This window comes from Poecilia mexicana, unplaced genomic scaffold (assembly GCF_051168715.1).
Source record: "Poecilia mexicana isolate PSO_F unplaced genomic scaffold, ASM5116871v1 scaffold_22, whole genome shotgun sequence".
Taxonomy (NCBI): Eukaryota; Metazoa; Chordata; class Actinopteri; order Cyprinodontiformes; family Poeciliidae; genus Poecilia; species Poecilia mexicana.
Window position 1 is genome coordinate 22,915,032 of NW_028263391.1, and position 25,541 is coordinate 22,940,572.

Here is a 25,541-nt window from a genome sequence, read left to right on the forward strand (position 1 = left end):
GCTCACCCGTAACTCATTCGACCTCCAGACCCGGCTTCTGCCAGACTGATTTTTTTTTTTTGTTTTGAATCGCGCCGCGATCTTTACAGCAAACAGACGCCGGGTTTGAAGCAGACCCCCCCTTCTTATATGATTATGTAACGGTTCTCTGAACCGTTACATAAACCCAGGAAGATGGAAGTAGGTCAGGCCAGGATGACCTACATGCACATGGAGATCAGAAAACTGATTCGAAAAAGATTCAGTTTTTAACACAAGTAAACTAGAAAACTACGGCAAATCACTTCTGTTTTTCTTTACGCTTTAGTTTTCAAAAGTGACCCAAAATAATGTGATTTACCCTGCAAAAATATAAAATCTCACAAGTATTTTTGTCTAGTTTCTAGTTCAAATATCTTGGTACTCTTGAAAACTAACTTAAAAGTTACTTTTCAGCAAAATGAAGATTATTTTAAGTAAAAAATGCCTTCATATAGTTCCACTGGCAGAGTTTAACATTTATAACAAGATATTTTCCCATTTTATAAATTAAATAATCTACCAGTGGAACTTTTACTTTTTAAAAAAATCAGTATTCAAGAATTATTCACTTAAAACAAGCTCCTATATCTTACTGAGAAGTTACTTCTAAGTTAGTTTTGTTTTATTTCAAGTAAACTAAGATATTTGTGCTATAACTACGCTAAAAATACTCGGTTAAAACTTAGTCATGGTAAAATTAGAGCAGACTGTACCATTTAAGAACATTTTCCATAAGGTTTTAACTGCAAAAACACAAAATCTAGTCAATTTTTAATCAATATTAAGAAATTATTTACATAAAATAACCTGCTGTATCTTGCTAAAAAGTTACTTATAAGTTAGGTCTGTCATATTTCAAGTGTATTAAAGTATGTACACCTGAAACTAAACAAAAATACTTGATAAGATTTTGTGTTTTTGAATTTTAATCAGTATCCCATTATTTTACTCCGGCAGTGTTTTTTATTTTCTATATTTATTTAGGCCACAAGAATTTAGTTTTTGAGCCAAAAGTAAGAATACAACAAGTTCCAGTTTAATAAAATCTGACAGGAAAAATACAATACTTGTTGGTTTTTTAGCCTCTTTTGCTGCTAAATGTTGCTCCAGTTTACCTCCAGAAACATTTACATTTAATAACATACATTCTAATTTAATTTAATCCAAGTTATAGTACAGTGCAGTCAAATTCAGTTTATAATCCCAACTGGAATAAAGTCGAGCCATAGACTTTCCCTCACACTGATCACATCAGTTGCAATTAATGAATTAACTTAGCAGGGTTGTGTGCAGTTTTTTGGAAAATACAGTTTGATTAAAACAAATGCTGCTTTCTTTGTGCATCAAATTCATGTAATTATTGTAATGTGATGAGATAATCTGCAGAGAGGGGTTTCCACTTTGTTTTTCATCAATATGCAACATAAAATGATGCCAACAGCGAGTCTCTGCTGCTTCTATTTTCATCATCCAGGTTATTTTGGGTTTCGGTATTTTTAGACATAATGTGGTCATTAATTAATTGGGGCAGAGTTCAGTTTAATCCACCATGAATTTTATTTCATAACTGAAAAATATTGACTCTGCAGGTCTGAAAGCTCCACATTTTATATTTTATTGCACCATCTATTAAAAGTAAACCATTTCCAAGTGTCGGAAGCAATGTGGCAATAACACTCGTATGTTTTTGGCAGTTTGGTTTCTGTCGGCCTAATTTTGACGTATTCTGTACTAATACGTTTTATAACATTCTGAAAAGAGAAACCTGCAAAAACTTAAGCCTCTGGATGAGTTATGCTGATATAAACAAACCCTAAAACGCCTGCAGCTGCATCTTTATTTGTAAAGAAAAATAAACAAGTAAAGAAAACCGTGTCCTTTTCCCTCCAGTTTGCAGATATGCACAAATTTGTGTTTGTTTGCCAAAGTAATCCACAGTTGTTGTTTTCAGTGGGAAATGTTTGGCCTTTAGTGTGAATTGCAAAATACTAAAATGTTAATAAGAGGTAGCAGCAAGCAGCTCAGTGTTAAGCTGCCAGATTATCTGAGTTGTAAACGGAGTAGAGAAAGCAGAAAAAAGTTTTATTCAGAGAACGCTGCGTTTTGTCATAAAAGCCTGCATCTTCATCTAAGTTTAATGGCTAAATCCACTTTAAATGCATTCTTCTAATTTAATCAGAGGTGGGAAAAATTTACTCAAGAGTAAAAAAGTATTTAGTAAAACATCTGAAGTAGGTGAGTAACTGATCAGATTAACAATTATTTAACATGTAAAAATTACATAATCAGATGGAACAAAATATAAAGTTAAATGGAAATGTTGGTATTTTAAGGCCAAAATGACAATAATTCATATAAAAATAACAAAATCCTGCTAAAAAGATTTTTCCAAATCAGTTTCTTTCATTAGAAAAACTTGATCAAAAACTTCAGGTGTGTTTTTCTGTGTCTGGTGAATTTCTGGTTAAAACGTGTTTGTTCTTCATTTAGTGGGTAGAAAATCAAGAAATTTTACTGAAGTAAGAGAAGAAATACTTTATAATAAAATTACTCAAGTAAAAGTAAAAAGTACAGCGTAGTAAAAAAATACTCCTAAAAGTAATAATTTTTTTCCAAAAAAAAAAAAAAAAGTTGCTCAAGTAAATATAATTGAGTAAATGTACAAAAAAATGTCTTCCTCAATATTTGAGGGAGAACATTAAAACTTAAATATGTGTCTTATTAATGACAATTAGAAAAAAAACATTAGCATGTCCGCTTTTTATTAGAAGTTGTTCAGATTTAAACCATTTGGTGGCTCAGAAGTGATTAAAACCTTTGGTTTATATTTTGGAAGAACTGAGTTAATATGTTATCTTGTTTATGTTGTGGTGAAAATTAACTCATGAGGGAAAGAGTAACTTTCTCCAGAGGTAAAAATGGGTAGATTTTAGTTCCAAAGGGTGGATGAATGTCTTCTGCTTCGTTTAGGAAAGGAAAGTGTTTGTTTTTCCTCTCTCCTCTGGGTTCACTGAGCATCTCCCACCTCCTGCTCTCGGGTCCGACAGGGAGCCGTCAGACCCATGGGGTTCCCACTTCAGCCGAATCACTTCCAGGTCAAAGGTTTGACAGGTGCCAGGCAATCAAATGTATTTACACCTCAAATCTCAAGCAATAAAAGTTCGGGAACATGTATTAGTGTATTACTTTATGAAATTAGCGTCTTAGACAAATTTTAAATGTCCTCACCGCGTCATAAAAGCTGAGAATAACAAATGTTATGTCAGAGTTTTGCTTCCCTGTATGTGGTTGCAAAATGATGAGGGACTTCCTGATTGGATTAAATTATGAACATGAGCAGAAAAGCGGTTCTGATTGGTGAAGTGACCCAATCAGTTTGCACTAACCTCTATAAACTGAGAGTTAGTCTGTGGTAACAGTTTGAATAAAAAGTGGAAAAAAACTCAGCTCACCAAAATAAAAGCATAAATAAACTTGGGAAAACGATTTCAGTTGCTCTGTTCAACAGTCCTGTCAATCACTTTCGACGTCCATCATGATTAAGTGACAAAGGGTCAGTAGTATAATTCTATAAACTGTTTGTGTTTATCTTCAGGGGGAATCTCTTTACGAACAGCAGCTTCAACCCCACCTCCGCAGTGATGATGCTGATGAAAAGAGGCAGAAGAAACCAAAAGCCCCAAAGAACTGCACTAAAAACAATAAGAGCAAACCGTCTCACTCATCCCGGTCCGAACTGGAATATATCGACGAGGAAGCAGAGATGGAGGATGCAGCTTCACGATCGATCCCAGAGAAACGGAGGCTCCCAGATGAACAAGCTGATTCTCCATCACACAACTCTGATGACGACTGCGTCGTCGTTAACCAAACCCTCAGAGATCCTGCAAATCCAGACGATGTTCCAGAAGTTAATACAAAAAATAATGAAGACGATGATCTTCAGGAGATGTTCTACCTTCCTAAAGCGTATCCTGCGCCGCTGTCGCCAAAAAAACTCAAGAACCTGAACAACATTCTTGTTAACGTAACTGAGCTTCTCTCTCGATCTCCACCTTCGCCGGAGAACATTTTAGAAGCAGGAAGGACTTTGACGTTTCTTCCACCTTCACCACAGCTGGGCGTTCAGCCTTTCCCCGTCAGGTTCAGCTTGGAAGTGGACGATGAGGACGATGTTGAGGGTGGCAGTAAGGATGGCGAGCCTGATAGTCCCACCTGGGATGAGGTTTTTGAGGATGAAAATATCAGATACGACAGGAAGGAGACAGACTTAAGAAGTGTTGACGATGCAGAGGAGTGTGTTTCCATGGATGCTGATTGTGCGATTGAAGACGGAGTTGATGCCCAGATGGATGAGAGCATGGACTTGTTTGAAGACGATGAGGCGTTCATGCAAATGACAATTCCAGATATTCCTACTCCTGAGGATAGCATTACAGCCCAGGCAACCATTGATGACGAAGGCATTGAGAAGATTTCCAAAGATGAAGACAAAGATTGCACAGAAATCTTAATCGCTCCAAACAAAACCCCTTCCTCAGACACAAGGCTAAACATTCACAACTCAGCAGAAGATCACTACAATAAAGCTTTGTTTTTAGCGAAAGCAAATCCTGAGCCACTAGATTCCTCTCATGATCTGTTCTCTGTTAACTTTGACCTCGGTTATTCGCTGGAGGACTCTGAGGATGAGGCAGAAGTGGAAGTTACATCTCCGTCGCCTAAGAAACAAGCTGAGTCAGCTGTTTCTGATTCCTCTACTCCTCGCCGCAGCTTCGCCGGACTCTTCAGAGAGTCCAAGTCATCTTCACAAACTAAAGCGGATAATTGGAAGTCTAAAGCTGAGGAACTCCCTTCTCCAGTTACGTTACTGGGACCCAGACCGATGCTCCTGTCTAGGATTGCAGAACCGGACTCTTCCAGAGCGAAGCAAAAACCAGCTGAAGATGATTCACTGCAAAAACCGATCCTTGCGGGAGAGTCTTCTCCTCATCCAGGTTTGTTCAGAAAACAACAATTTGTCTTCGTTTGTGTCTCTAGATTAACAGAAACCCCTCAATAAATTAGAATATCAACAAAAGATTGACAGATTGCAAGAGTTTATTTCAATAAATTGCAGCAATTATGGTTTACAGCTAATTACTTTCCACTGAATGAATAAACCTATGCAAAGGGACTTGTACCACACAGATGTCCAATCAAAATGGGGAGCTCTCAAAAGCCACAAAAGCTCATTTCTTACTAAAGAGGAATATTGTGTCCTTTACTATCAGTGGAAAGTTGAGTGAAAAGGGAAAAATGTGGTGAAAAACGTAGATAAACACAATGATTAGGCTTAGTTTTTATAATATTGCAATTTTCTGAACATGAGTAATATTGTTCTTTTATCCCTGTCATTTTATATTGTTCATATGATTTATTTACTTATGTGATGTTTTCCACCTCTTAGATTTTATACATTTCTCTCAGGTTGTTTTTAAATGAGAACTAGCTCTCAAACATTTTACCTGGTAAAACAAAGGTTGATAACAGTCATAAATCTACATATGAGTTTCACTTTTTGAATTTAATAAATGAGAAAACTTTTTGTTGTTCTGTTTTTATAAATCGGTTTGATTCTGCAGCTCGAATGTATTTTTTCTGTTTCTCATTAGCAGAGTGTTGCAGCGACAGTGAAGAGGAAGTCGTGCTTCTCAGAAGAAGACATCACAAGGTCAACCCCTTGTCCTCCCCAGAAGTGGTGAGCAAAACATTTTCTTTTCATAAAAGGCAGGAATTATATATATATATATATATATATATATGTGTGTATATATATATATATATATATATATATATATATATATATAAGCTACAAGAACAGCATAACCCACATTATTTTTGTAAGGTGTCAATGATTGTGGCTGATTGGTGTTTTGGGTTATTTAGCTTACGGTTTGTGTAATTAAAAGATTCACTTTCTGAAACAAGTGACAAAAAATATCAAACCTCATTCACAATTTTACATTTTTGTCCTGAACCACAGCAAAGTTTAATTTCCCTGCTGTGGAACCAAAAAGAAGAAGAAGAAAAAGCAGCCCATCACAAGACATGTAATTTTCAGGCTAGCTCTGGTTGCCACGGTTACGAGGATGCATTAGCATTAGCATGCTACATAAAATGTTTATTCTTTTCTGCCAGTCTAAGATCCTGAGTGACGTGGACTCACCGGTGGAGGTGAAGAAGAAACGTCCTTCTGTACTGAACACAGTAAGAATATCGACATTACCAGAGAAACAAACACTCACCGAGTCGGGTAGAAACTATTTACATTTACTCTGTTACATTTACTTTTTTGAACAAGAAATACTTTTGGGAGTATTTTTACTACACTGTGCTTTTTACTTTTACTTGAGTAATTTAATTATAAAGTGTTTCTGCTCCTACTTGGGTAAAATCTCTGAATTTTCCTCCCACTGAATGAAAAACAAACATGTTTTAACCAAAAATTCAGCAGACACAGAAAAACACACCTGCAGTTTTTATTAAAGTTTCATAAGTTTTTATTTAAAGGAACCGATTTGGAAAAAAAAAAATTATTTTTTGTTACTTATATAAATTAATGCCTTTAAAATACCAAATTTGTATATTTTAATCTATCTGATTGTTATTTTTAGTTATTAGATGATTGATAATTTTGTCAGTTACTCGTTTTACTGCTTTACTCTCAAGTAATTTCTTGACTACTTTTTACTTTTACTTGAGTAAAAACACGTTGCAGTAGTTCTACTCTTACTTGAGTAAAATTTTTGGGTACTTTAATTACCTTTGGTGACAGACCAACACAGCGTAGTGTATAATTGTAAACATTTTTTCTGTAGAAACACAATTGATAAATTCAGCTGGAAGAATTTAATTTGCTAGCTTCACATTCCATTTTGGAGAGAAATACACAAAGAGGTAGAAGGTTTTCAGTTTGTGATGCTATGTCTGGGTAACTTTGGTGGACTTCCAACATTTTTAAAACAAGCATTTTTTTATGTGCTCAATAACAAACAATTTTAATTTTATTAATACTTCCAAGGTTTCCCCCAGAAAAGTTGCTGATCCCGGTGGTTGGGGCTCTCGGCAGTCATTCATCCAGCGGCCCGCCATGTTTATGAGTTAAAAAATGTTTAAAGTTGACAGGAAATTTGAAAATATCACTCGATAATTATGTGTTATTGGAAGATTAATATCTGAACACCAACTATAAAGTCTTAAAAAATGCAAGCATTTAAAAAAACTTAAATAAATAATGCTAAGCCTGGTAGGGGCACAAGTAAAGCCTGGAGGCCCGCCAGGCTTATATTACACTGGGGGAAACCCTGAATGCTGCTTTGCTTCTCGGCATGGAGAGCAGGCCAAAATCAATAATACATAAACCGGGGAAAAAAACATGTACAAGTATCATTTCTGTAAATGAGAAATCATTAATAAAGTCTTTTCTTCTGTCATCCAGACTGACGAAACTCAAGCTGGAGATTTTTCGGATGATGATTTCCAGAACTGCTCCATCTTCATGCACAGAAAAACAACAACTGGAGACCAGAGGCAACGAATCCAGCAGCCCAGCAACAAGGTCAGAACAGCAACAGATGGGCCTGCAGGGCAGTGAGGTGAAGCTAACTGATTAGCTTCTAGATTTCCATGTTAAGAAGCTCAGTGACACCCAGAGTCAACTTACATTGAAAAAATTACTTTTAGGAGTATTTGTACTACACTGTACTTTTCATTTTTACTTAAGTAATTTTATTATGGAGTATTTCAACTCTTACTCGAGTAAAATCTCTGGATTTTCTACCTACTGAATGATTTAACCAAAAATTCAGCAGACACAGACACACACCTGTAGGTTTTGGTAAAGTTTTTTATTGAAAGAAACTGATTTTTATTGTTGTTTGTTACTTAAATGGATTATTGTCATTTTTGTTCTTAAAATACTGGAATTTCCATTTAGCTTTATATTTCGGTCAGTCTGATTATGTAATTGTTAAATATTAACACTATGTTGAAGTAGTGCTACTCTCACCTGAGTACACTTTTTGGGTACTTTACGCCGTCTGGTGGCACCAGCAGAGTCACAGGAGTGTATTTCTTCTGGTCTTCTTAATTAGCTTTAACATGCTTGTTTCATGTCAGCTGCACCGTTCCATTAAATTCAGATTTAGCTGTTGTTGCTCTGTATCAGAACCCCAGAGGTCAGAAAGCGCGTCAGTTTCTGGATGAAGAGGCGGAGCTGTCAGAAGATGATGAGGGAGCGGATGTCTCGTCTGACGAAGAGGACAGCGCAGATCTGGATCGGTCCCTGGAAGGCTTCGTTGTGGACAACATGCACCTTTCCCAGGGACTGAACGGTTGGTAGCCTGAACGGTTGGTAGACTGCTTGCTGTGCGTTGTTCAGATCTCATTAGGTTCTGTTAAACTCACCCTGGTTCTGTTAAACTCACTCTGGTTCTGTTAAACTCACCCTGGTTCTGTTAAACTCACCCTGGTTCTGTTAATCTCACCCTGGTTCTGTTAATCTCACCCTGGTTCTGTTCTGCTCCACATCAGACTCAGAGATGCGTGGAGTTTACCTGAAGTCTGTGAGAAGCCCTGCAGTCCGGGGAAAATTCAAAATGTCCTATAAAAACCATCAAAACATGGATATTTTTTCTCAGGTATTTCATGTTTTACTCTCTACTTTTATTTTAATAAGGCACTAATATGTAAAATTAACTTTTTTGAGTTTTACATTGTGTTATAATGTTATTCCCTCATTAAAAACATACCTGAAGTGTTTCTTTGATTCTTTCATACATGTTTGAGAAATCCTTTAATCTCTATGGCAACCATTCAGCTGTGTAAAACGCCAGGGTGGACGTAGCCCCGCCTTCGAGGCGTAGCGTAGCTACAGTTTCCAAGCTTCCTGCCCCACAGAGCAGCCCTCCCCCATGACTCCCCTACTCAGATCCTTCAGACTAGCCAGCAGCAATTAGCAAACACCTGCTGAGCTCATTAAACAAACTACTTCTCAGGGCAACGCTGGCAAAAATGTTGTTAAAGGGTTAATAAAGGAGCCATGCTGTGATTGCTTCCTGAAGGCAGAGTTTCAGAAAGAAGTGGGAGTTCTTAAAGAGACAGAGGCCCAATTTCAAGGCATTAAATTACAGTCAAATTTCTTTTAAAGTCATACGCTGCAAAAACACCAAATATCAATATAAGTGTTTTTATTCTTGTTTCTAATCCAAATATCTTATTATACATAAAAAGTTAGACAAAACTAACTTACAAGTATCATTTCAACAAGATATAATAGCTTGTTTTAAGTAAATAACTTTAAAAAGTACTAATTCTTTTGGCACATAAATTTACTTATAATAAGTACAAGTATATTGTTATAAGTAAAATAATTTGCTTATGGAACAAGTACTTTTTCATCAATATTAAAGTATAAAACAATTTATTATACCTTGGTGGCAAGTTACTTTTGTCTTAATTTAAGTGTAGTAAGATATTGGCACTAGAAACAAGACTAAAACTACTTGGTAAGATTGTGTGTTTTTGCAGTGTATTTGAGTAGCAGCTGAAGGTTACATCATTACTTAATTGTGCTACAAAATGCCACTATATGCCTGGAAAACACACAAACAGTGACCTTTTGTTGGCAGGTGCCTGAGATGGATGAGACGTATGCAGAGGACAGCTTTGTGGTTGGCAGTGATGAAGAAGATGGGGAGAGTAACGAGGAAGAGCCTGAAGATGTCGAACTTCTGCCTGACGTGTCGCTCACCGACGGGAGACGGCAGTACGCAACCAGACGGCGCATTTTCCTGCACAAAGCCAGAGCGGGACTCGAAACCGACGCCAGAACTCAGCCCGCCGCAGAGCAAAGAACCAGAACCAAACGCTCGCGAGTCATCTGCCTGAACGAGTCCAGCGAAGAGGAGACTGAGGAAGTGGGCAAAAATCAGAATCCAGATCCCAGCGGGCAGAAAAGAGCGTCCTCTGCTTATGCTAGCGTAGCATCTAAAGTCTCATTATTGAGTAAAGAACAGAGTGAAGAGCAGCAACATGAGAGGTAAGTAGCTTGATGACATACTGACCGTCCTCCTCAGGAGACTATCTTAGGAAAACACAGTATCTTCAGTCAGAGTCTTCTTCACATTTGCTGTAATACGGACTGCTACAAGAGATCTGTCCTCCAACAGCCGTCACCATCTACGATAACACTGAAGAATTTCAATTAATATGAGTTACAACATTTAATTTCCCTTTTGATCAATGACGTATTTTGAATTCAATCGAATATTCCTCTGACGCCTTCCCCTTAGAGAAAGCTTTTTTTATATTTAAGGTTTATTTAAGCTTTTGAAGATATAGCCCTGTCGCAATAAGGAATAAATCAATTATACAATAAATTAAAAAAACTCAATCATTTCCATTTGCATGATTTATCATTCTTCTCCGTTTCTACCAAAAACTGGTTGAGAAAAGTCTTCATTCTGTTGCTTTGGTCTCAACTAGCTTCTTCACAATAACGTCTGGGACAATTTATCGTCCAGCAATATTGTTATTGTAACAGGCTTATGGAGAGACAAACTCAAAGCAAGAACAACAAGAAAGTTTCTAGAAAGTTTGTCAACATGTTGCTGCAAGGTAACTAAACATGAGTGAGTCAGGAGCAGCTAAAGCCCTTCCTTTACCTACTTTGGATCAGACTTCACTTAAATTATTATTTAACTCGTTTTCTCTTGATATTATGTGTCTAATGCGATATATGTTATTGATTTATTGCCCAGTGCTAATAATTTTCTGTTTTCTGCAGGTATCGTCAGAGGTTAGAGAATGAGCATCTGCTCTCGGATGAGCTCGACTTTGCAGAGCAAGAGCCGACTTCAATAACAGTAAAGAAACTCCACAATTATTAAGAGAAACAATAGCTGTGTTTCCATTCACTATAAAACTGCAAAAACAAATCTGCTTAATAGAAAGAACAGTTTAGAAAAAACTCCCGTTTTTGTGCTCGAACGAGGTGTTTTTTTCCCAGCTGCAACAGATTTATTTTGCCAAACTGTACTGAAAACACTTTTGTTAAGTCGCATGCTTTTGACTCAACTTCTTTTTGAAAACATTAGCACTTTAACATTGAATTTTCTTGTTTTTATATATTTCTTTTATGTTGTGTATTAAAAGTTGCTCTGCCAAAGTCTCGATTTATTTTGGGTTGTGTTGGTTTTTTCTTATTTTTTAGTTTTGTTTGTTTTTTTCTGTATGTGTTGTGAAAACATAAAGTATGGTATCTTTTTGAGGTTGATTGTAGATGTTAATATTAATAATAAAGTTTGATCAACAACCGGATGTTACTACTGGCGGAAACAACAAAGAAGACGACAGGAAGTAGTAAGAGCATGATGGTTTGTTTAGTTTTCTTCCGGATTGTGTGTACAGTTTATAGAAAGTTGTGTGCCATTTAAATATGTTGAATTCGTCGCTTTTCTGTAAAATTAGCAAATACAATTTCCCCAAAATGCCTCATTTGTAGCCGCTCCCAATTTTAAGGGGTTTGACGCGACGTCTCTGATTACTGATTATGAGCGTAACTTCAATGCGTCACCCGTCGCTGCATTGTTTTTTTAGTGACGTATCGCGAGCACGAGCTTATTCACGTGTGATTTTAATATCGTCTTGCGTAATGGAAACGCAGCTGTTGCTAAATTGTCTGTTTTTTTATTTTATTATTACAACATCGACAAAAATTTGCGCACACTTGTAACGGAAGCGCAGCTTGTGACCTCTCACCCTAACTTTGCAGGGAAGTCCTTCCGCGTCCTCAGCGGCTCAGGGGTCCGCTCCTCAGGATCCGGTACCGGCGGTGACCGAGCCGCCGCCGCCGCCGCCTCTCCCCGGGTCGGTCAGCATCCTGATGGACAGCCGCTCCACCGGCGGCATGGTGGAGCTGGTGATGAGTCTGCGTCAGCGCCACGGGGCTGACGTCCACGTCTGCTCGCTGGACAGCAACTACTTCATCGTGAGCAACCGCATGGCGGTAATGAGGCAGAGCCAATCGGATTTGGCCGCGATGCAGAACCGGAAGCGACTGGCGGAGAGATTGAGCAACATGCAGGGGTTGTTTGAGCGAGTGTGTCTGATAGTGGAGAAAGATCGGTCCAAGCAGGGTGGGTTTTAAAGATTTACGGCCTGATTTAAAGCTGCAGTGTATTATTAAAAGTTGTTACTTTTACAAGAAAAGCTATAAAGTTATGTTTAAAAAATATGTTTTTCCATATTTGTTAAAATTTTCACTGTATGGTATGGAGACAGATAAATATGAAAAATTTGTTTACCTCTTCTTGATCACAAACAACTAATCAGAGCCAGGTGGAAGGTATTAACACTGTCTATCAGGCTCATGTATGCGCTGCTCAATGTCCAAATGGCAGAGAAACAACTTGCAGTTACAGGAAGGCTGTTCATCGGTGGCTGTGCTAACTAGCATTAGCATTTGTGGCAGGGTAAGTTGTGGTGAACCACCAGCTGCAGCTTACATGAGGATTATTGTCAGCGCTAAGCCCCTCCCCCTGGCTCTGATTGGCTGTTTCTGACTCCAGACGACAATAACACAAGTGAAAAACATTTTTTTTTTTATAAAAGTGACAAACAAGCCTGACCGTTTTTGTTTACGACGTAGGTGAAGTTTCCCGCCCTTTCCAGCGAACCCGTTACTATGACAACACTCTAGTGGCCTTGGTCCGGGCCGGGATTCGCCTCCTGTGGAGCGACGGTGCCGAGGAGAGCGCTGGGTTGTTGGTGGACCTGGCCAAGCTGGAGAGCCGTAAAGGTCAGGGCATCGCGGTGCCCCTGAAGGTCAAAGGTCAGCGTAGGGAGGAGGCGCTGCAGATGTACCTGAGTCTGCCTTCGGTCAGCCATGTTCACGCTCTCAACCTGCTGCACAACTTCAGCAGCGTCGCACAGCTGATGAACAGGTAAAGGTTCTGACAGAACCGGGACGGGTCCGGCACCGTCCCTTTAAATGGATCGTCTATCCGTTTATGCCTCTTTCTATTCATCTCTATTCATCCATACTTCTGTTCATCAGTGCGTTCATCCATTAATCTCTGCTTATTCATGAAACCATTCACCCATCCTTCCTTTTGACCATTTGTTCTCTCATCCATTCATTTTTGGTGAAGGTGTTCACCTCTTTCTCTTATCCACTCCTACATCCATCCATCGGTTCAGTTATTCCTCCGTTCATTTGTCCCCTTATTCATCCGTCTTCTCATCCTTCTATCCATGCAACAGTTTATCCCTCATCCATCCATCCATTTATTTATCAATCTGTGAATAGACCAATTTATTTATTTTATAATTGAGTCAGTAGAGAATCAGGAAAACTCATAAATGCGTCATAATTCTGTATTTTCTCCTCGGTTTTTTCTTCCAGCTCCGTTGAGTCGATCCAGAAAGGCGGCTGCATGAGCCGAGCCAGAGCCGAGGAGATCTACCGCTTCCTGCGTCGCTCCTGTGACTGCACCCTTTTCACCAAAACACCCAAAGCTGGAAAAATCGGCTAGAGCCCCGAAGGAGACGCGACGTCAATCTATTCAGCCGCTTTGGCAAAAATATCAAGGCTCAGAAGTGCAACAATTCAATAAATATTCAGAAAATAAAAACCTGCAGAGGATATTTAAAACAAAAAACGGGAATACATCCATTAACATTTAAATGCATCATGAATTTGTTACATTTCATTTACATTTAATAGTCACCTGATTATTATGGAATTATTGCACTTTTGTTCTGATTTGCTGATTCCAGTTACTGTGTAACTTTGTTGAAATTCCTCAGTGAGAGAAACACCTCATCTTTTGCACAAGTAAACCAGGGGTGTCCAAACTTTTTGCCCCAGGATCCAAAGCTGTTTAATTTTATCTACTGGCAGGCCTCAACATTCATTAAAGATCCAGAACTTAAAATAGGACTTCGGATTGTTGCCTCATTAAAAGAAAAACTTTTTTTTAAAAATGATCATTCTTGTGTTGTGGTTACGACCAAACAAAATAATTTCAAGAGCCACAAATGGCCCCCGGACCTTACTTTGGACACCCCAGAGTTAAAAAGGAACAAACCTCAACATTAAAGTGGATAAAATGTTTGTTTTTATTCTCAGCCGTTCGTTTTTTGACCAATTTAACACCAAGGTCCTGATCAAGAACTCTAAAGCACTTTTGTCAAATAATGCATTAAAGTACAATAAATATTTTTTTATTTATTCTGATTTGCATTTTTATACTTGTAATATTGCTTTTCACCGCTAGGGGTCAGCATCTACTGAGTCAAACTGCTTTAATTTTCCACAATTAACACTTGTGCAAACTGTCTTAGAAAACAAATCTTTATTTTTTTTTTTTAAAGATCTACATTTGAATGGCTACTTTGGTGCAAAGTATCGTACAGAATCAAGCACAGGATACAAAGCAGCATTCGACAGCTAAAGCAGTCCTTCCAACTTAGAAAAAAGGCAAACAAAATTACAAAAAAGTCATTCTAAAGCCTCAACAATCAGCAGCACTTTCACATTAATGTACATTATGTCCAACACAACACGCACCATCTACATACAGGGATATTACTCATGATTATTGGGAAATTTAACCCACATTTAAGCTCTTAAGTCTCAACATTCATCCAGTTTAATCCATGCTATTCAGTAAAATATGCAGTCATGTAAAAAGAGCAGCTATTGATGCAAATAGGTGAACGTAGCTGGTCTGCTGCTGCCCCCTTGTGGACAAAGTGACTTCTGCTAACAGTTTTCATTTCTTCCAACCCAACTCTAAACACAGCATTCAGTGTTTTAAGTAGTTACTGCAAAAAAAAGAACAAACATTTCGCCTTAGCTTCAACCATTCATGTGGTTATATAAGGTGCTTCTTTAAAACGCAGACTTATGTTTGATTTTATCTGAGAAAATATCCAAAAATGTATTTATGCAACACTACAAGGAGGTTAAAGTCACACAAAGCCAGCCGACCTGTTAAAAATACTTTGGGAACGTTTTTGTAAACTATTCTCCGTTATTGCAAGATGCCAGATAATCATGATAGTTTTGATAAGTTAATATCATAAAAAATGACCAGAATAACTGCACCAATTTACATGCATGCAGTCACTATCTGACCTAGATAGTATCGGAACCAACATCGGTATCGGACAATATTTGTCAGATATGAACAATATATATTCATTTTTCACCCCAAATGTGTCGTAAAAGTGGTGAAATATAGATAATATCTCTAAATACTAACATCAAATATGGTTATTGGCTCATATTTTCATATTGATGCATCCTTACTAAACAGCATTATAGTTTTTAAACTTGTTTGTAACAATTACAGTAACGATACAGTAGGGGTGCACCGATTTGTTTTGGGTGATCGGCCGATACTTGCATGTAAAGCCGATCTTATTTCAACCGCACGGTTGCAGTTAACAATAGTCACCTCAATGTTACAAACTGCTACATTTACCAACATTTCAAACAAAAAAAACAAACAGTATCGTCCAAAATCGAAATCGGCTTTTTTTTAAAGATACAGAGCATTGACAGAAACTAACTCCAAATCGCTAAACATGAAATTAGCAGAAAGTAATGCTAACCGTTGACATGATTGCAGAACCAATGTATGTTTCTTAAAGACCTGAGTTCGGCCTGAAAGCTGCAATCGGTGCACCCTTACGTTACTGTTCCCAATATAACTATTGTACAAAAGCATGGGTGAGAAAAGAAGCCATATATACACACAAATTCAGCTTTTAGTTTTAAAAAAAAGTTTTTAAATACCACAGACGGATGGAGAGGTGCGCATCAGCTAATCTGCACCTTACATGCTGGTTGGTTGCGGCTGCAGCTGCACGGCAGGCGGCTCAGTGTTCTGCATGCTGCATTCCTCCTCCCGTCGCATGTACATTAAAAACAGAGTCACAGTGGCGAAGGTGGTGGCGTTGACCGGGAAGGCGCGCAGCAGCGTGGACGTGAGGCCGCGTGTGAACACCCGGTACCCCTCCTTCTGTAAGCTCTGCCTGACGCAGTCCGCGATGCTGCCGTATTTGTTGACGCCGCCGACGCCGTCGGCCTGCAGCCGCGACTTGATGACGTCCACCGGGTATGTGGAGAGCCAGGAGGCGATGCCCGACATCCCGCCGGCGAACAGCAGCTTCGGGATCATGTACGGGTCCTCCGGCTCGCAGCCCAGCGAACGCGTCAGCACGTCGTACGCCAGGAAGTACACACCGAAGCCGGGCGTCTCGCGCAGCAGCGTGGTCACCATGCCGCGGTTGATGCCCCGGAACCCTTCCTTCCTGTAGATTCTCACCAGGCAGTCCAGGGAGTTCTTGTACATCTTCTTCTTGGACTTCTTCTCGCCGGTTCCCTGCATCTGCATGCGCGTCTTCGCCAGCTCCATCGGGCAGCAGATGACGCATTGGATGGCTCCGGCGGCGGCACCCGCCAGGAACTGGTTGAGGGGCGTGTCGCGGCCGAGCTTCCGCATGGCGTTGCCTTGGACGCCAAAGACGATGGCGTTGATGAACGTCAGCCCCATCATTGGAGAACCGATCCCTTTATACAGACCGAGCATCTGTACACAGGACAAACAAAGAGGTTTTCTTTCGCCTGGGTTTATAAAAGAAACATAAAACGAGACGCAGACGTGCAACAGATGAAGACATCTTAACTGTTTGCATTATTTCCTGATAAATTTGTGTTTAGCAGTTTGGCGTTAGTTTATGACAATGTTTTTTTGTGCTTAGCGTTAGCTTCCACTACTTTTTGAGTTTGACAGATTTTACTAATTTTTGTTCTACTACATTGGTGGTAGCTAATAGTAGCATTAGCTACCACCAATGTAATAGCTAACTACTGAGTTTGCTAATAATTGGTGGTAGCTAGTTTCCTACTGGCAATAACTACTGCCGATTTTTGTGCAAACATTTATTCTCCATTACAACCATGGCAGCCATTTTGACGTATGTCCACCAAAAAAAAAAAAAAAAAAAAAAAACATACAAAGAAAATATAAATGGTTTCCATGGTTCAGTATATGCAGACTATAATTTGACAAACACGTTCATCTAATTGGATATTTTAGTGCAAACATCCAGAAAAATCAGAAAAAAATCTCAGTAAATATTTTTATTGTCCAATCATGCCTTATTTGACGCCAAAATATCCATCTATGGTAAATATTAGCAAATATAGCTCAAAAATAAATTTTTAATTGCAACCATCTTAAATTTTTCAAACAAGCAGGCTCCTGGGAACATCTATGCCAATTTAGGTTCTTTAAAGATTTTTTAAATATTCTGCTGCATTAACTTACAATCATGACTCCAACTAAATGCAACCAAGTTTCTAAGTTTTGAATCAACTAGAAGTGAAATGACAATCATAATTCCACCATGTGTGAAAGCGATGAGACCGAGCATACGCCATGAATAGCACAAAAGTCCAAAGCCTTATTTAGCTCCCTGATCCCAGCTGGAAGACACTCTTCTCTCTAAGGTGGGGCTGATGCATGTAATCGCAGATGGAGCTGAAACTTGACACTTAAAACCCAAGTAGGATAACAGAGAAGGCGACACTTACCGATTCTTGGCGCACGATCGACTGAAAGCAGTGAAATGTCCCGCGGTAAAGAGGTTTGTCCACATTTTGAACCTGAAGCCGCACCTGGGGACGACAGCGCTAACGTTAGCGGAGCATTTGAAAGGCACAAAATAAAGAGCACAGTGACTATATATCACTGCAAAAATCACAAAATCTTACCAAGTAATTTTGGTCGTTTTTATAGTGCAAATATCTTAGTACACTTGAAATAAGAAATTGTAACTTTTTAGTAAATAGCTCTTTAAAATTGCAGAAAAAGTACTTGTTTCATTGGCAGATTATTTTACTTATAATAATTTTTTCTCAGTGTTTTAAGTGAAATAATTTGCCAATTTAACCAGTACTTTTTCTGTCAATATTAAAGGAATTATTTACTTACAACCAGCTTCAGTATCTTACTGAAAACTTACTTATAACTTAGTTTTCATGTTTTAAGTGTACTAAGGTACCACTTTTCCATAAGGCTCCCCTTATAGATGTCATTAATTCATCTCTAAACACTTTCTAAATCATTAATAACCATTTATTATGCATTAATTGTGAGAAGGCGATAAAACCTACTAGTTTCTTGTCTCACCTATTTATTTTATTACACTAAATGTTTCAGACTATTTTGTAAGCACAATAAGCATTTGTAAGCTTAATTTTTTAGTAACATTAACTATTATTAATGATTTAGAAAGAGTTAAAGAGCTTCAGTATTCTAAAGTTACACTAAAAACTAGACCAAAAATACTTGGTAAGGTTGTGTTTTTTCAGTGTACGAAGCAGGGAAATAAGCAGACAATCATTCGTTTGAAGGGTTAAAATGCTTATGGGGTGCAACATTACCGAGTAAAACGTTGAGTAAAAATAAAATAAAAATAAATAGGAGAAAAAAATAAAAATGCCTTCTTGGCTTTTATATTTCTATAGCTCAAGACAGGACATTGGGTGAGATAAAGAAAGACCTGGACCATACTTACTAGGTCACATTTCCGTGGAGAGGTTGTTTATTTCTCTCTCTCATCTACAACACAGTGACACTGTAGCTGTTAAAGACAGCCGCCCCGAGCCCCAAGCAGACACCGGCTCAGGGAGAAATGACATCAAACAGCAAGGTGTAAAAAGAACTACAACCAACATCCATTCAGCCTCTACAACAAGCTGCAACGCTAACATTCCCCTTCATGTGAAGAAGCTTCCTCACCATGCCAGCAGCGGACGCTTTTCCAGCACGGAGATATTTATTTACTTTATGACGGCTACGTTCACACTGCAGCCGGAAGTGACTAGAATCCGATTTTTTATGACGGTCTGAACAATAGAAACTGGATTTTTTGATTGGATATGTGGCTCTAAATCCGTCATGTATCTGATAAGGTCGCATTCATCCGACCGGAACGTCACTGATGCTCGACGAACGTCACTATTATGCGTCCTGATACGCGCAAACAAAGAAAAAACAACTATGGCGGACAATAATGAGGGTTATGTTGTTAATGTGATGACTCCGGTCGGACAACTTTAAAATCGTAAAATATTAGCATTCATGTTTACTTCCGCAAACACTTCTTTTTATCATTACGCATGCTCGCTATTTGGGTCGTTACTGCGCCGTGGCGCCCTCTACTGCGTATGCGGGACATTTCAGGTCTTTCGCAGTTTCATTAAAGTCTCATATTTGGACGGATATCAACTGGAAAACTGCCTGGATGATCCCCTATAAATATTTCATTGTAAACAATGTGAAGGAAATGTGATTTAAAATTCTTTACAAAATTTACCCTGCGGTCAAAATTAAAGATACTGTGACACATCTTTTGGCACAGACCTTTGTAAGGAGATTTATTAATAACCATATTTTGAGGTGTTTTTACTTAAGTTAGGGAAATGTTTTATTCTGTTTTTCTAAATTCTCCAGAAAGGATCCTAAATGTTTTTTTTATAATGAACTTTTTACATTTATAAATGTAAATTTACCAATAAAGCACCATGTTTTCCTCATGTAAATAAAGATATGGAACTATAGGTTAAAACAATAACAGTCTACTAATGAAAAGGCCCTCAGGAAAATTCCTATGTAAATCTTCTGTATACTTGTCATTTATTTAAATACAAAGTCACAGTTGGAAAAAAAAATTACAAAAAAATGAAATAAAATCAGATTTGGGTCACTTCAGGCTGCAGTGTGAACATATCCTATGAGTTACTGGATTCATGCAAAATGCTGCTAATATTCACACACATTCTCTGAGGTAAACACACCGGAAATTAAATTTTTTTTAGGGTTTTGTAGTTTAAGAAAATGAATAACTGGGTTGGATTAGGAAGTATTGTCCCGTCAGAGGATTTTCTGGCCCCAATTTAGTGAAATATGCTCTAAAAATAAAACATACATGGGAAAAATGATTACAAACTTCATCCTTATGTCGAAAATGTTTATGTTCTGTTATTCAAAAAATGTAAATTCACTAAATTATGTTTATTGCCTAACAAGAGTGAAAGAAAATCAAAGGAAAGTATTAGGAAACACCCACCTTTACAGTATCAAATGGATGGCCGACCAAAACACCAGCAGCACCTGCAAAATAATAAAACTTAATATATACAAGAGTATATCTGTGCACTGATTGCAGTTTTCTGACTTCCTGATTATTTTTTTTTTCAGAAGAATCACTAAATATAGCAACAAGTAAATCCAAGCAGAAAGCAAATAAATTTTGACTATAACTCTGCTTCGTTTCTGTTTAATATCTGTGTTTTAATCTTTATTTTATGGTTGTTGTAAATTGCGAAGCACTTTAGTCAACTGCAGTTGTTTTAAATGTGCGACAAATAAATTTGAAATCGGCTAACGGTGAATCGACACCAGCCCCGTTTAGTCCGATTTAATCGAACTGTAGTTTGCTTTTCTAAACAGTCCGGTGTGAATCTGCAATTAAACCACTAACTCCAAAAGCAGAAAGTGGACCACAGAGCAAGGCATTCTGGGTAAATGCAACCAGAAAGCACGCTAGCTTAGTGCTAGCAGGAGAAATGGCTTGTAGTTTTTTACAAAAATAAAAAAATCCTACAAACATTTTTATTTACATTTGTACGGAGGAAGTTTAATTCTGTCTTTATTTGGATGTTTTCACGTCGGGTTTTTTTTTCAGTGGTTCTTGGTACAGGGCCCCCACAGGCGAGGAGGGGAACAGGTTTTTCAAATTGTTTGACACAAACGCAGCAGCTGAAAAAATTTAATAAATGTTGCAATTTTGCTGCCCAATCAAATCTACCAAACTATCAAATCATATCAGAAAAATCCAATACAGCAATTTGGAAATATTTCTGGTCTTGAAAACACGGACAATAACAGCGTGAAAGCTAAGTGAAGAAAGTTACAAGAAGAAAATCCCAAAGGAAAACGTTTGACCATTAGTTTGTGACTTTAATCTTAAATTATATTTGAGTTGTTTAGCATGAAAATGATCCAAAACAAACCAGCATGCACCTTAAATTCGCTCTGGGATTACTATAAATCCATACTTTCAATTAAATGTTGCTAGAAAACCATCCAATGTGGCTGATTAAAACAAAGAATAGTGACTCAAAATCCATCCAGAGTAAAATAAATATTTCAGACAGTTACTGAAAGATTCTGGTAGTTAAATTTAAAGAGAAAATTACTTTTTCCACATTGAACAGGTTGGTTTTGATAGTTTTTCCCCCCTAATTTAAATAATTCTTAAGTATCTTTTCATGTGATGTTAATATTTATCTCATGTTCTGACACTAAAAAGTAAAAAGCAAATTATTTTTCTTAGGAGTGGAGATATTTGTTCAAATGACACCAAACTGACATTTTTAAGCAAATCCGTTTACATTTTGACATTTAATCAAGTTTTATCACACATTTCTGCAGCTATAAATGTATTTTTTTATATACATTTGTGGAATCTATTTGTTTTTTGCTCCCTTTGCAATCCTGCCAGGTGTTGTGGTGTTGAGTTATCAGTCGGTCGCTGCTCCGTAAGCAGTGACGTCAGTCGTAATGCGGCCTGTCCTTGACTCATGTCAATGATCCCAAAACTCAATTTTACAGCAATTATATCAATTTATGAGCCAAAGCACAATTTGAAATCCAAACATGCGTAAAAATAAACTTTTTGTGATTGATTCTGGGATGGTTTTAACTCGCTGACTTATGTGGGACTTTTGTGAGAAACATTCCCCAGAAATGTTTCTCAGAAAACCCTAAGTGGTTATTTATAGTGAGTTAGTACACGCAGAAAAAACAGACGCTGCACTGCAAAAACAAAATCTTACCAAGTATTTTTGGTCTTGTTTCTATTACAAATATATTATTTCACTTTAAATAAGACAAAACTAACTTACAAGTATTTTTTCAGCAAGAAATGTCAGCTTTTCAAGTCAATAATTCATTAATATTGTTTTTAAAAAAATACAAATTATTTTACTTGTAATAAAACATTTTTCCCACATAATAGATTAAATAATGTGCCAATGGAACTAGCACTTTTATCATCAATAATAAGAATTATTAACCTAAAACAAGCTAGAAAAGCTTGAACATTTAAAATAAGACAAAACTAAGATAAAACTAGACAAAAATACTTTAAGATTGTTTAGTACCAAGTTGTTGTTTTTTTACTTAAAAGGGGATTTTTTTTTGTTCGGAACCAATAACTATCAGGGTTTTGAACTTTCACTTTTCTAGATTGAGAAGTATTTCTACTTTCCACCATTGTAACATTGTGATGTTTTAAAACTAAAATTTAAATGTGAAAGCTACAACTCTTATACGTTTATTTAGTTTCCAGGAACATTTGGGAAATTTATCCAAATCAAAACAAGCTGTAAAACCTTGATTAAATGAGTTGCTTACAGTCACCGCATGCTTTCCCAGGAGGAAACTTTACCAGTTTATGTTATAAACTGGATTTGATTGTATTTTACTATAAAACAGCCTCCTATTTTTTTTTTTTTTTGCTATAAGCTGGAGTTGAACATCTTGTAAAGCTACTTGAGAAGTCCATTGTTGCAAAACAAAATAAGCAGAGAGATTTTAAAGGGAGCGGCGAAAACAAATGATGTGGATTAGCAATTCTTGTCAACATTTCATGGCTTCATCCAGAACAAGTTACTCTGGAATATCGTCTCTGCTGCCAGGACATTTAGCTGCTAGCATAGCATACAGGAACAGACTTCAGTCAGAGGCTTCTACAGATTCTCTGGAATACTGACTGCTACTGGAGCTCCTTCCTGTCCACAGCATCACCACCCAAAACGACTCAACATTTTAATTGTCTTTGGAGGAATTAAAGTATTTTAAATTTAAATTGGCACATTACCTACAAAACCAAAAATCAATTTTAATCTTGTTTTTTTGTGAAATTATATTATCAGTATAATTTTAAGAAAGAAAAAAAACTAGGCAGCTAAGCCCACCCATTTTTGTTTAAATACAAAGTAAAGGAATTTAAAATGTTTTATTTGTTCACACTGTCTTTTCCTCGTCACATAATTTGACCTCTAAACAGTTTAAATACAAAAACTGGCTTTTCAATTAAAAAAAATGTCTGAATCGAATCTCTAGACTCTGAAATATTTGCATTTCTATTATTAACTTGATTTTGTTTAAGGTGCCACCTGCACCTCGTATCTCCCTCCAAACTCTTTTCAGATGTTAGCAGCACGGCCTTGAGGGAAGAACCAAACAGCTGACAAGTTTCCCAAACCTTTGTGTTGCTGCTTTTCTGTGGAAACCAGTTTACCAAGAATGAACGATTCAGGACTCCCAGATTGCAACAGTTAACATTTAGGAAAAAACATCTACTTTATTTTGTTCTTATCTTTCATGAATCCTGAAATGTTGAGCCGTTTCTCAGCTTCTCATTCAACAGTGTTGAAATCTGAATCCACTCTGATCATCTATAATTCAACATCCACGAATGAATTATCCAAAGTTACTTGAGGCAATAGCAAAGACACTTTCTTTGGGATCTAAACGAAATCCAGTTTCAGGACTGCAACTATAGTTATAAAGTGCTATTCTAAGATGCTATAGAGACCAAAAAAATTTAACTTTTTCTAAAAAGAAAAAACTAAAAAACATACAGCTCGTCTACTTCAATGCTGCAAGCAGTCTTGATAAAAAGAAGCAACTATACCATCTTAATACTTCAGTTTGGTGGAGCAAATTTAACCCAGCACATGTTGGCAACCATTTTCTCCATACGGTACCCCTGTAATGTTGAAACTTGATGCAGGAAAAAACTAAAATATTGTATTTTTTACTGTGCATTTAAGTTTTTTGTCAGTTACTTAAACACCAAAAATAGTGTAATGAACTAAGGTTGTCCAACTTTAAAGTTAAAAGACAACTTTTACATAAGTTTCCATAAAAACCCAAGACTTTAATCTTTTGAATCATAGGAAATAATCTGAAAGCTAAAACATAATAAAAGTCTTCACTTCTTACTCTGTTTCAAACAAAAAGGAGTGGTAAGCTAATTATTTGTGTTCTTGTTTGTGCATACTTGTTTCAAATTAATTTATTGAACAAAAGTTCCCAAACTTTAAAGCTGAAATACTAACTTTTCACTAAAATACAAGATTTCAATCTATTTCGATCATAAGAAATAATCTGGAAGCCAAATCATAATAAATGTTAACTTCTTCCTATTTATTTTCAAACTAAGTAATGGTAAGCTAACTATTCTAGCTGTTCTCACTTATCCTACTGGTTACTTATTTTCTTTGTTTTGATTTTTTAACTGTTTGAAATGAATAAATTAAACGTTTCCAGTCAATTTTCTTTCTTTTTTATCCAATATTAGATAAATATGTGGATAAACTGGTTGCATACTTAAGAAACCAATCCCTTTACCCCAATGTGTAATGATGATGACTAATGGTCAGTCAACCGAGGACAGAAATGAGTTTATTAAACTCTGTGTCACCTGTAGAAAGATCAGAGTGCTGGCATTTCCTAATGCAGCTGATGGGATATTTGGAAACAGGCTGAGAATCACCACTCCCCGTCTGAGCTGCAGATCCCAAAAATTGCATCCGGGTTACTACCAGCCCCCCAAAATAAATAAATTAACAAATAAATGCTAATTCACAGCTTCCACTTTATCATCATCACTCCCTGTTGCTATCAAAGATTATGTCGACCCGGAAGAGGTTTGAAACTCGCAGCTTTTCCTTATATTTTCCAGCTGGATGAGCTTCCTGCGATGGAAAATCACCGGCAAGGCTTAAGCTAATGCTAACCAGCTATGCTAACTCACTGATAGGAAAAAACACACAACCTCACCTCCCACACATCCAGCGGCGAAGTCTAGGGCCATTCCTTTAGAGAATTAACAAGTTGGAAGCCTTCAAGTGGATTTAAGCTGTAATTCAGAATGAATTATAGAAAATAATTGTATTTGGATCTGAACGAAACAGCAGATTTACCCCCCGGCTCGGTGGTCAGCCCGGCTGGAGAAGGTAAACAGTTACTACAGCTAATGAAACCGGCTCTCACTCCGAGTAAATCGTCTTAATTTGTCCTCCTTACTAGAGCTGCTCTTCCTGCCAGACCTTTCTATTTCTGTACGGCAGCAGAAGGCGGAGGTGTGCCCTTTTTAAGGCGGCCCAATCGGCTTACTTGTAAGCAGACAACTCCCCTAGCGAGCCCTAACCGCCCCCCGGATCCATTGGCTGCAGCGGCTTAAATGTGGGTTAAAATTGTCGCGGCTGATCCCACAGCGTCAAAATCAACAGTGTTATCGCCGTGGTCCGCAGCAGCTTGCGTGAGTTTGCGAAGCAGGATGGTCTGCTGCAAACTGCGTGACCTCTGAGCAACGTGAGCCGC

The 25,541-nt window shown here is 37.5% G+C and overlaps 2 protein-coding genes across 6 annotated transcripts in view; one reads left to right on the forward strand and one right to left on the reverse strand.

Annotated features, from left to right (window-relative positions):
* Positions 1-14,296, forward strand: part of fancm (FA complementation group M) — a 47,217-nt gene extending 32,921 nt beyond the window's left edge. Inside the window, exons 14-24 of one of the 3 annotated variants that reach the window (XM_014983435.2) lie at positions 3,617-5,018; positions 5,676-5,761; positions 6,202-6,270; positions 7,502-7,621; positions 8,231-8,396; positions 8,596-8,702; positions 9,693-10,102; positions 10,850-10,928; positions 11,837-12,200; positions 12,713-13,007; positions 13,469-14,296. In XM_014983435.2, coding sequence (XP_014838921.2) covers positions 3,617-5,018; positions 5,676-5,761; positions 6,202-6,270; positions 7,502-7,621; positions 8,231-8,396; positions 8,596-8,702; positions 9,693-10,102; positions 10,850-10,928; positions 11,837-12,200; positions 12,713-13,007; positions 13,469-13,598 — 3,228 coding nt within the window. In that variant the 3' untranslated portion in view covers positions 13,599-14,296. The remainder of the gene's footprint in view (positions 1-3,616; positions 5,019-5,675; positions 5,762-6,201; positions 6,271-7,501; positions 7,622-8,230; positions 8,397-8,595; positions 8,703-9,692; positions 10,103-10,849; positions 10,929-11,836; positions 12,201-12,712; positions 13,008-13,468) is intronic. The other 2 variants (XM_014983436.2, XM_088002710.1) reach the window with 2 other exon arrangements.
* Positions 14,297-14,401: 105 nt separating this feature from the next.
* slc25a29l (solute carrier family 25 member 29-like) lies at positions 14,402-25,341 on the reverse strand. Of its 3 annotated transcripts, XM_088002711.1 has the most exons (5): positions 24,999-25,339; positions 20,212-20,255; positions 18,658-20,053; positions 17,672-17,755; positions 14,402-16,664 (listed from the first exon to the last, which is right to left on the reverse strand). In XM_088002711.1, exon 5 carries the CDS (start codon positions 16,662-16,664, stop codon positions 15,909-15,911), a length of 756 nt encoding a protein of 251 aa, XP_087858837.1. In that variant the 5' UTR covers positions 17,672-17,755; positions 18,658-20,053; positions 20,212-20,255; positions 24,999-25,339; the 3' UTR covers positions 14,402-15,908. The 3 variants fall into 3 exon arrangements, with proteins under 3 accessions (XP_087858837.1, XP_014838924.1, XP_087858838.1); XM_014983438.2 differs by lacking the exon at positions 18,658-20,053 and having other exon boundaries at positions 24,999-25,341; XM_088002712.1 differs by lacking the exons at positions 20,212-20,255; positions 24,999-25,339 and having other exon boundaries at positions 18,658-20,204.
* Between the last annotated feature and the right edge of the window lie 200 nt (positions 25,342-25,541).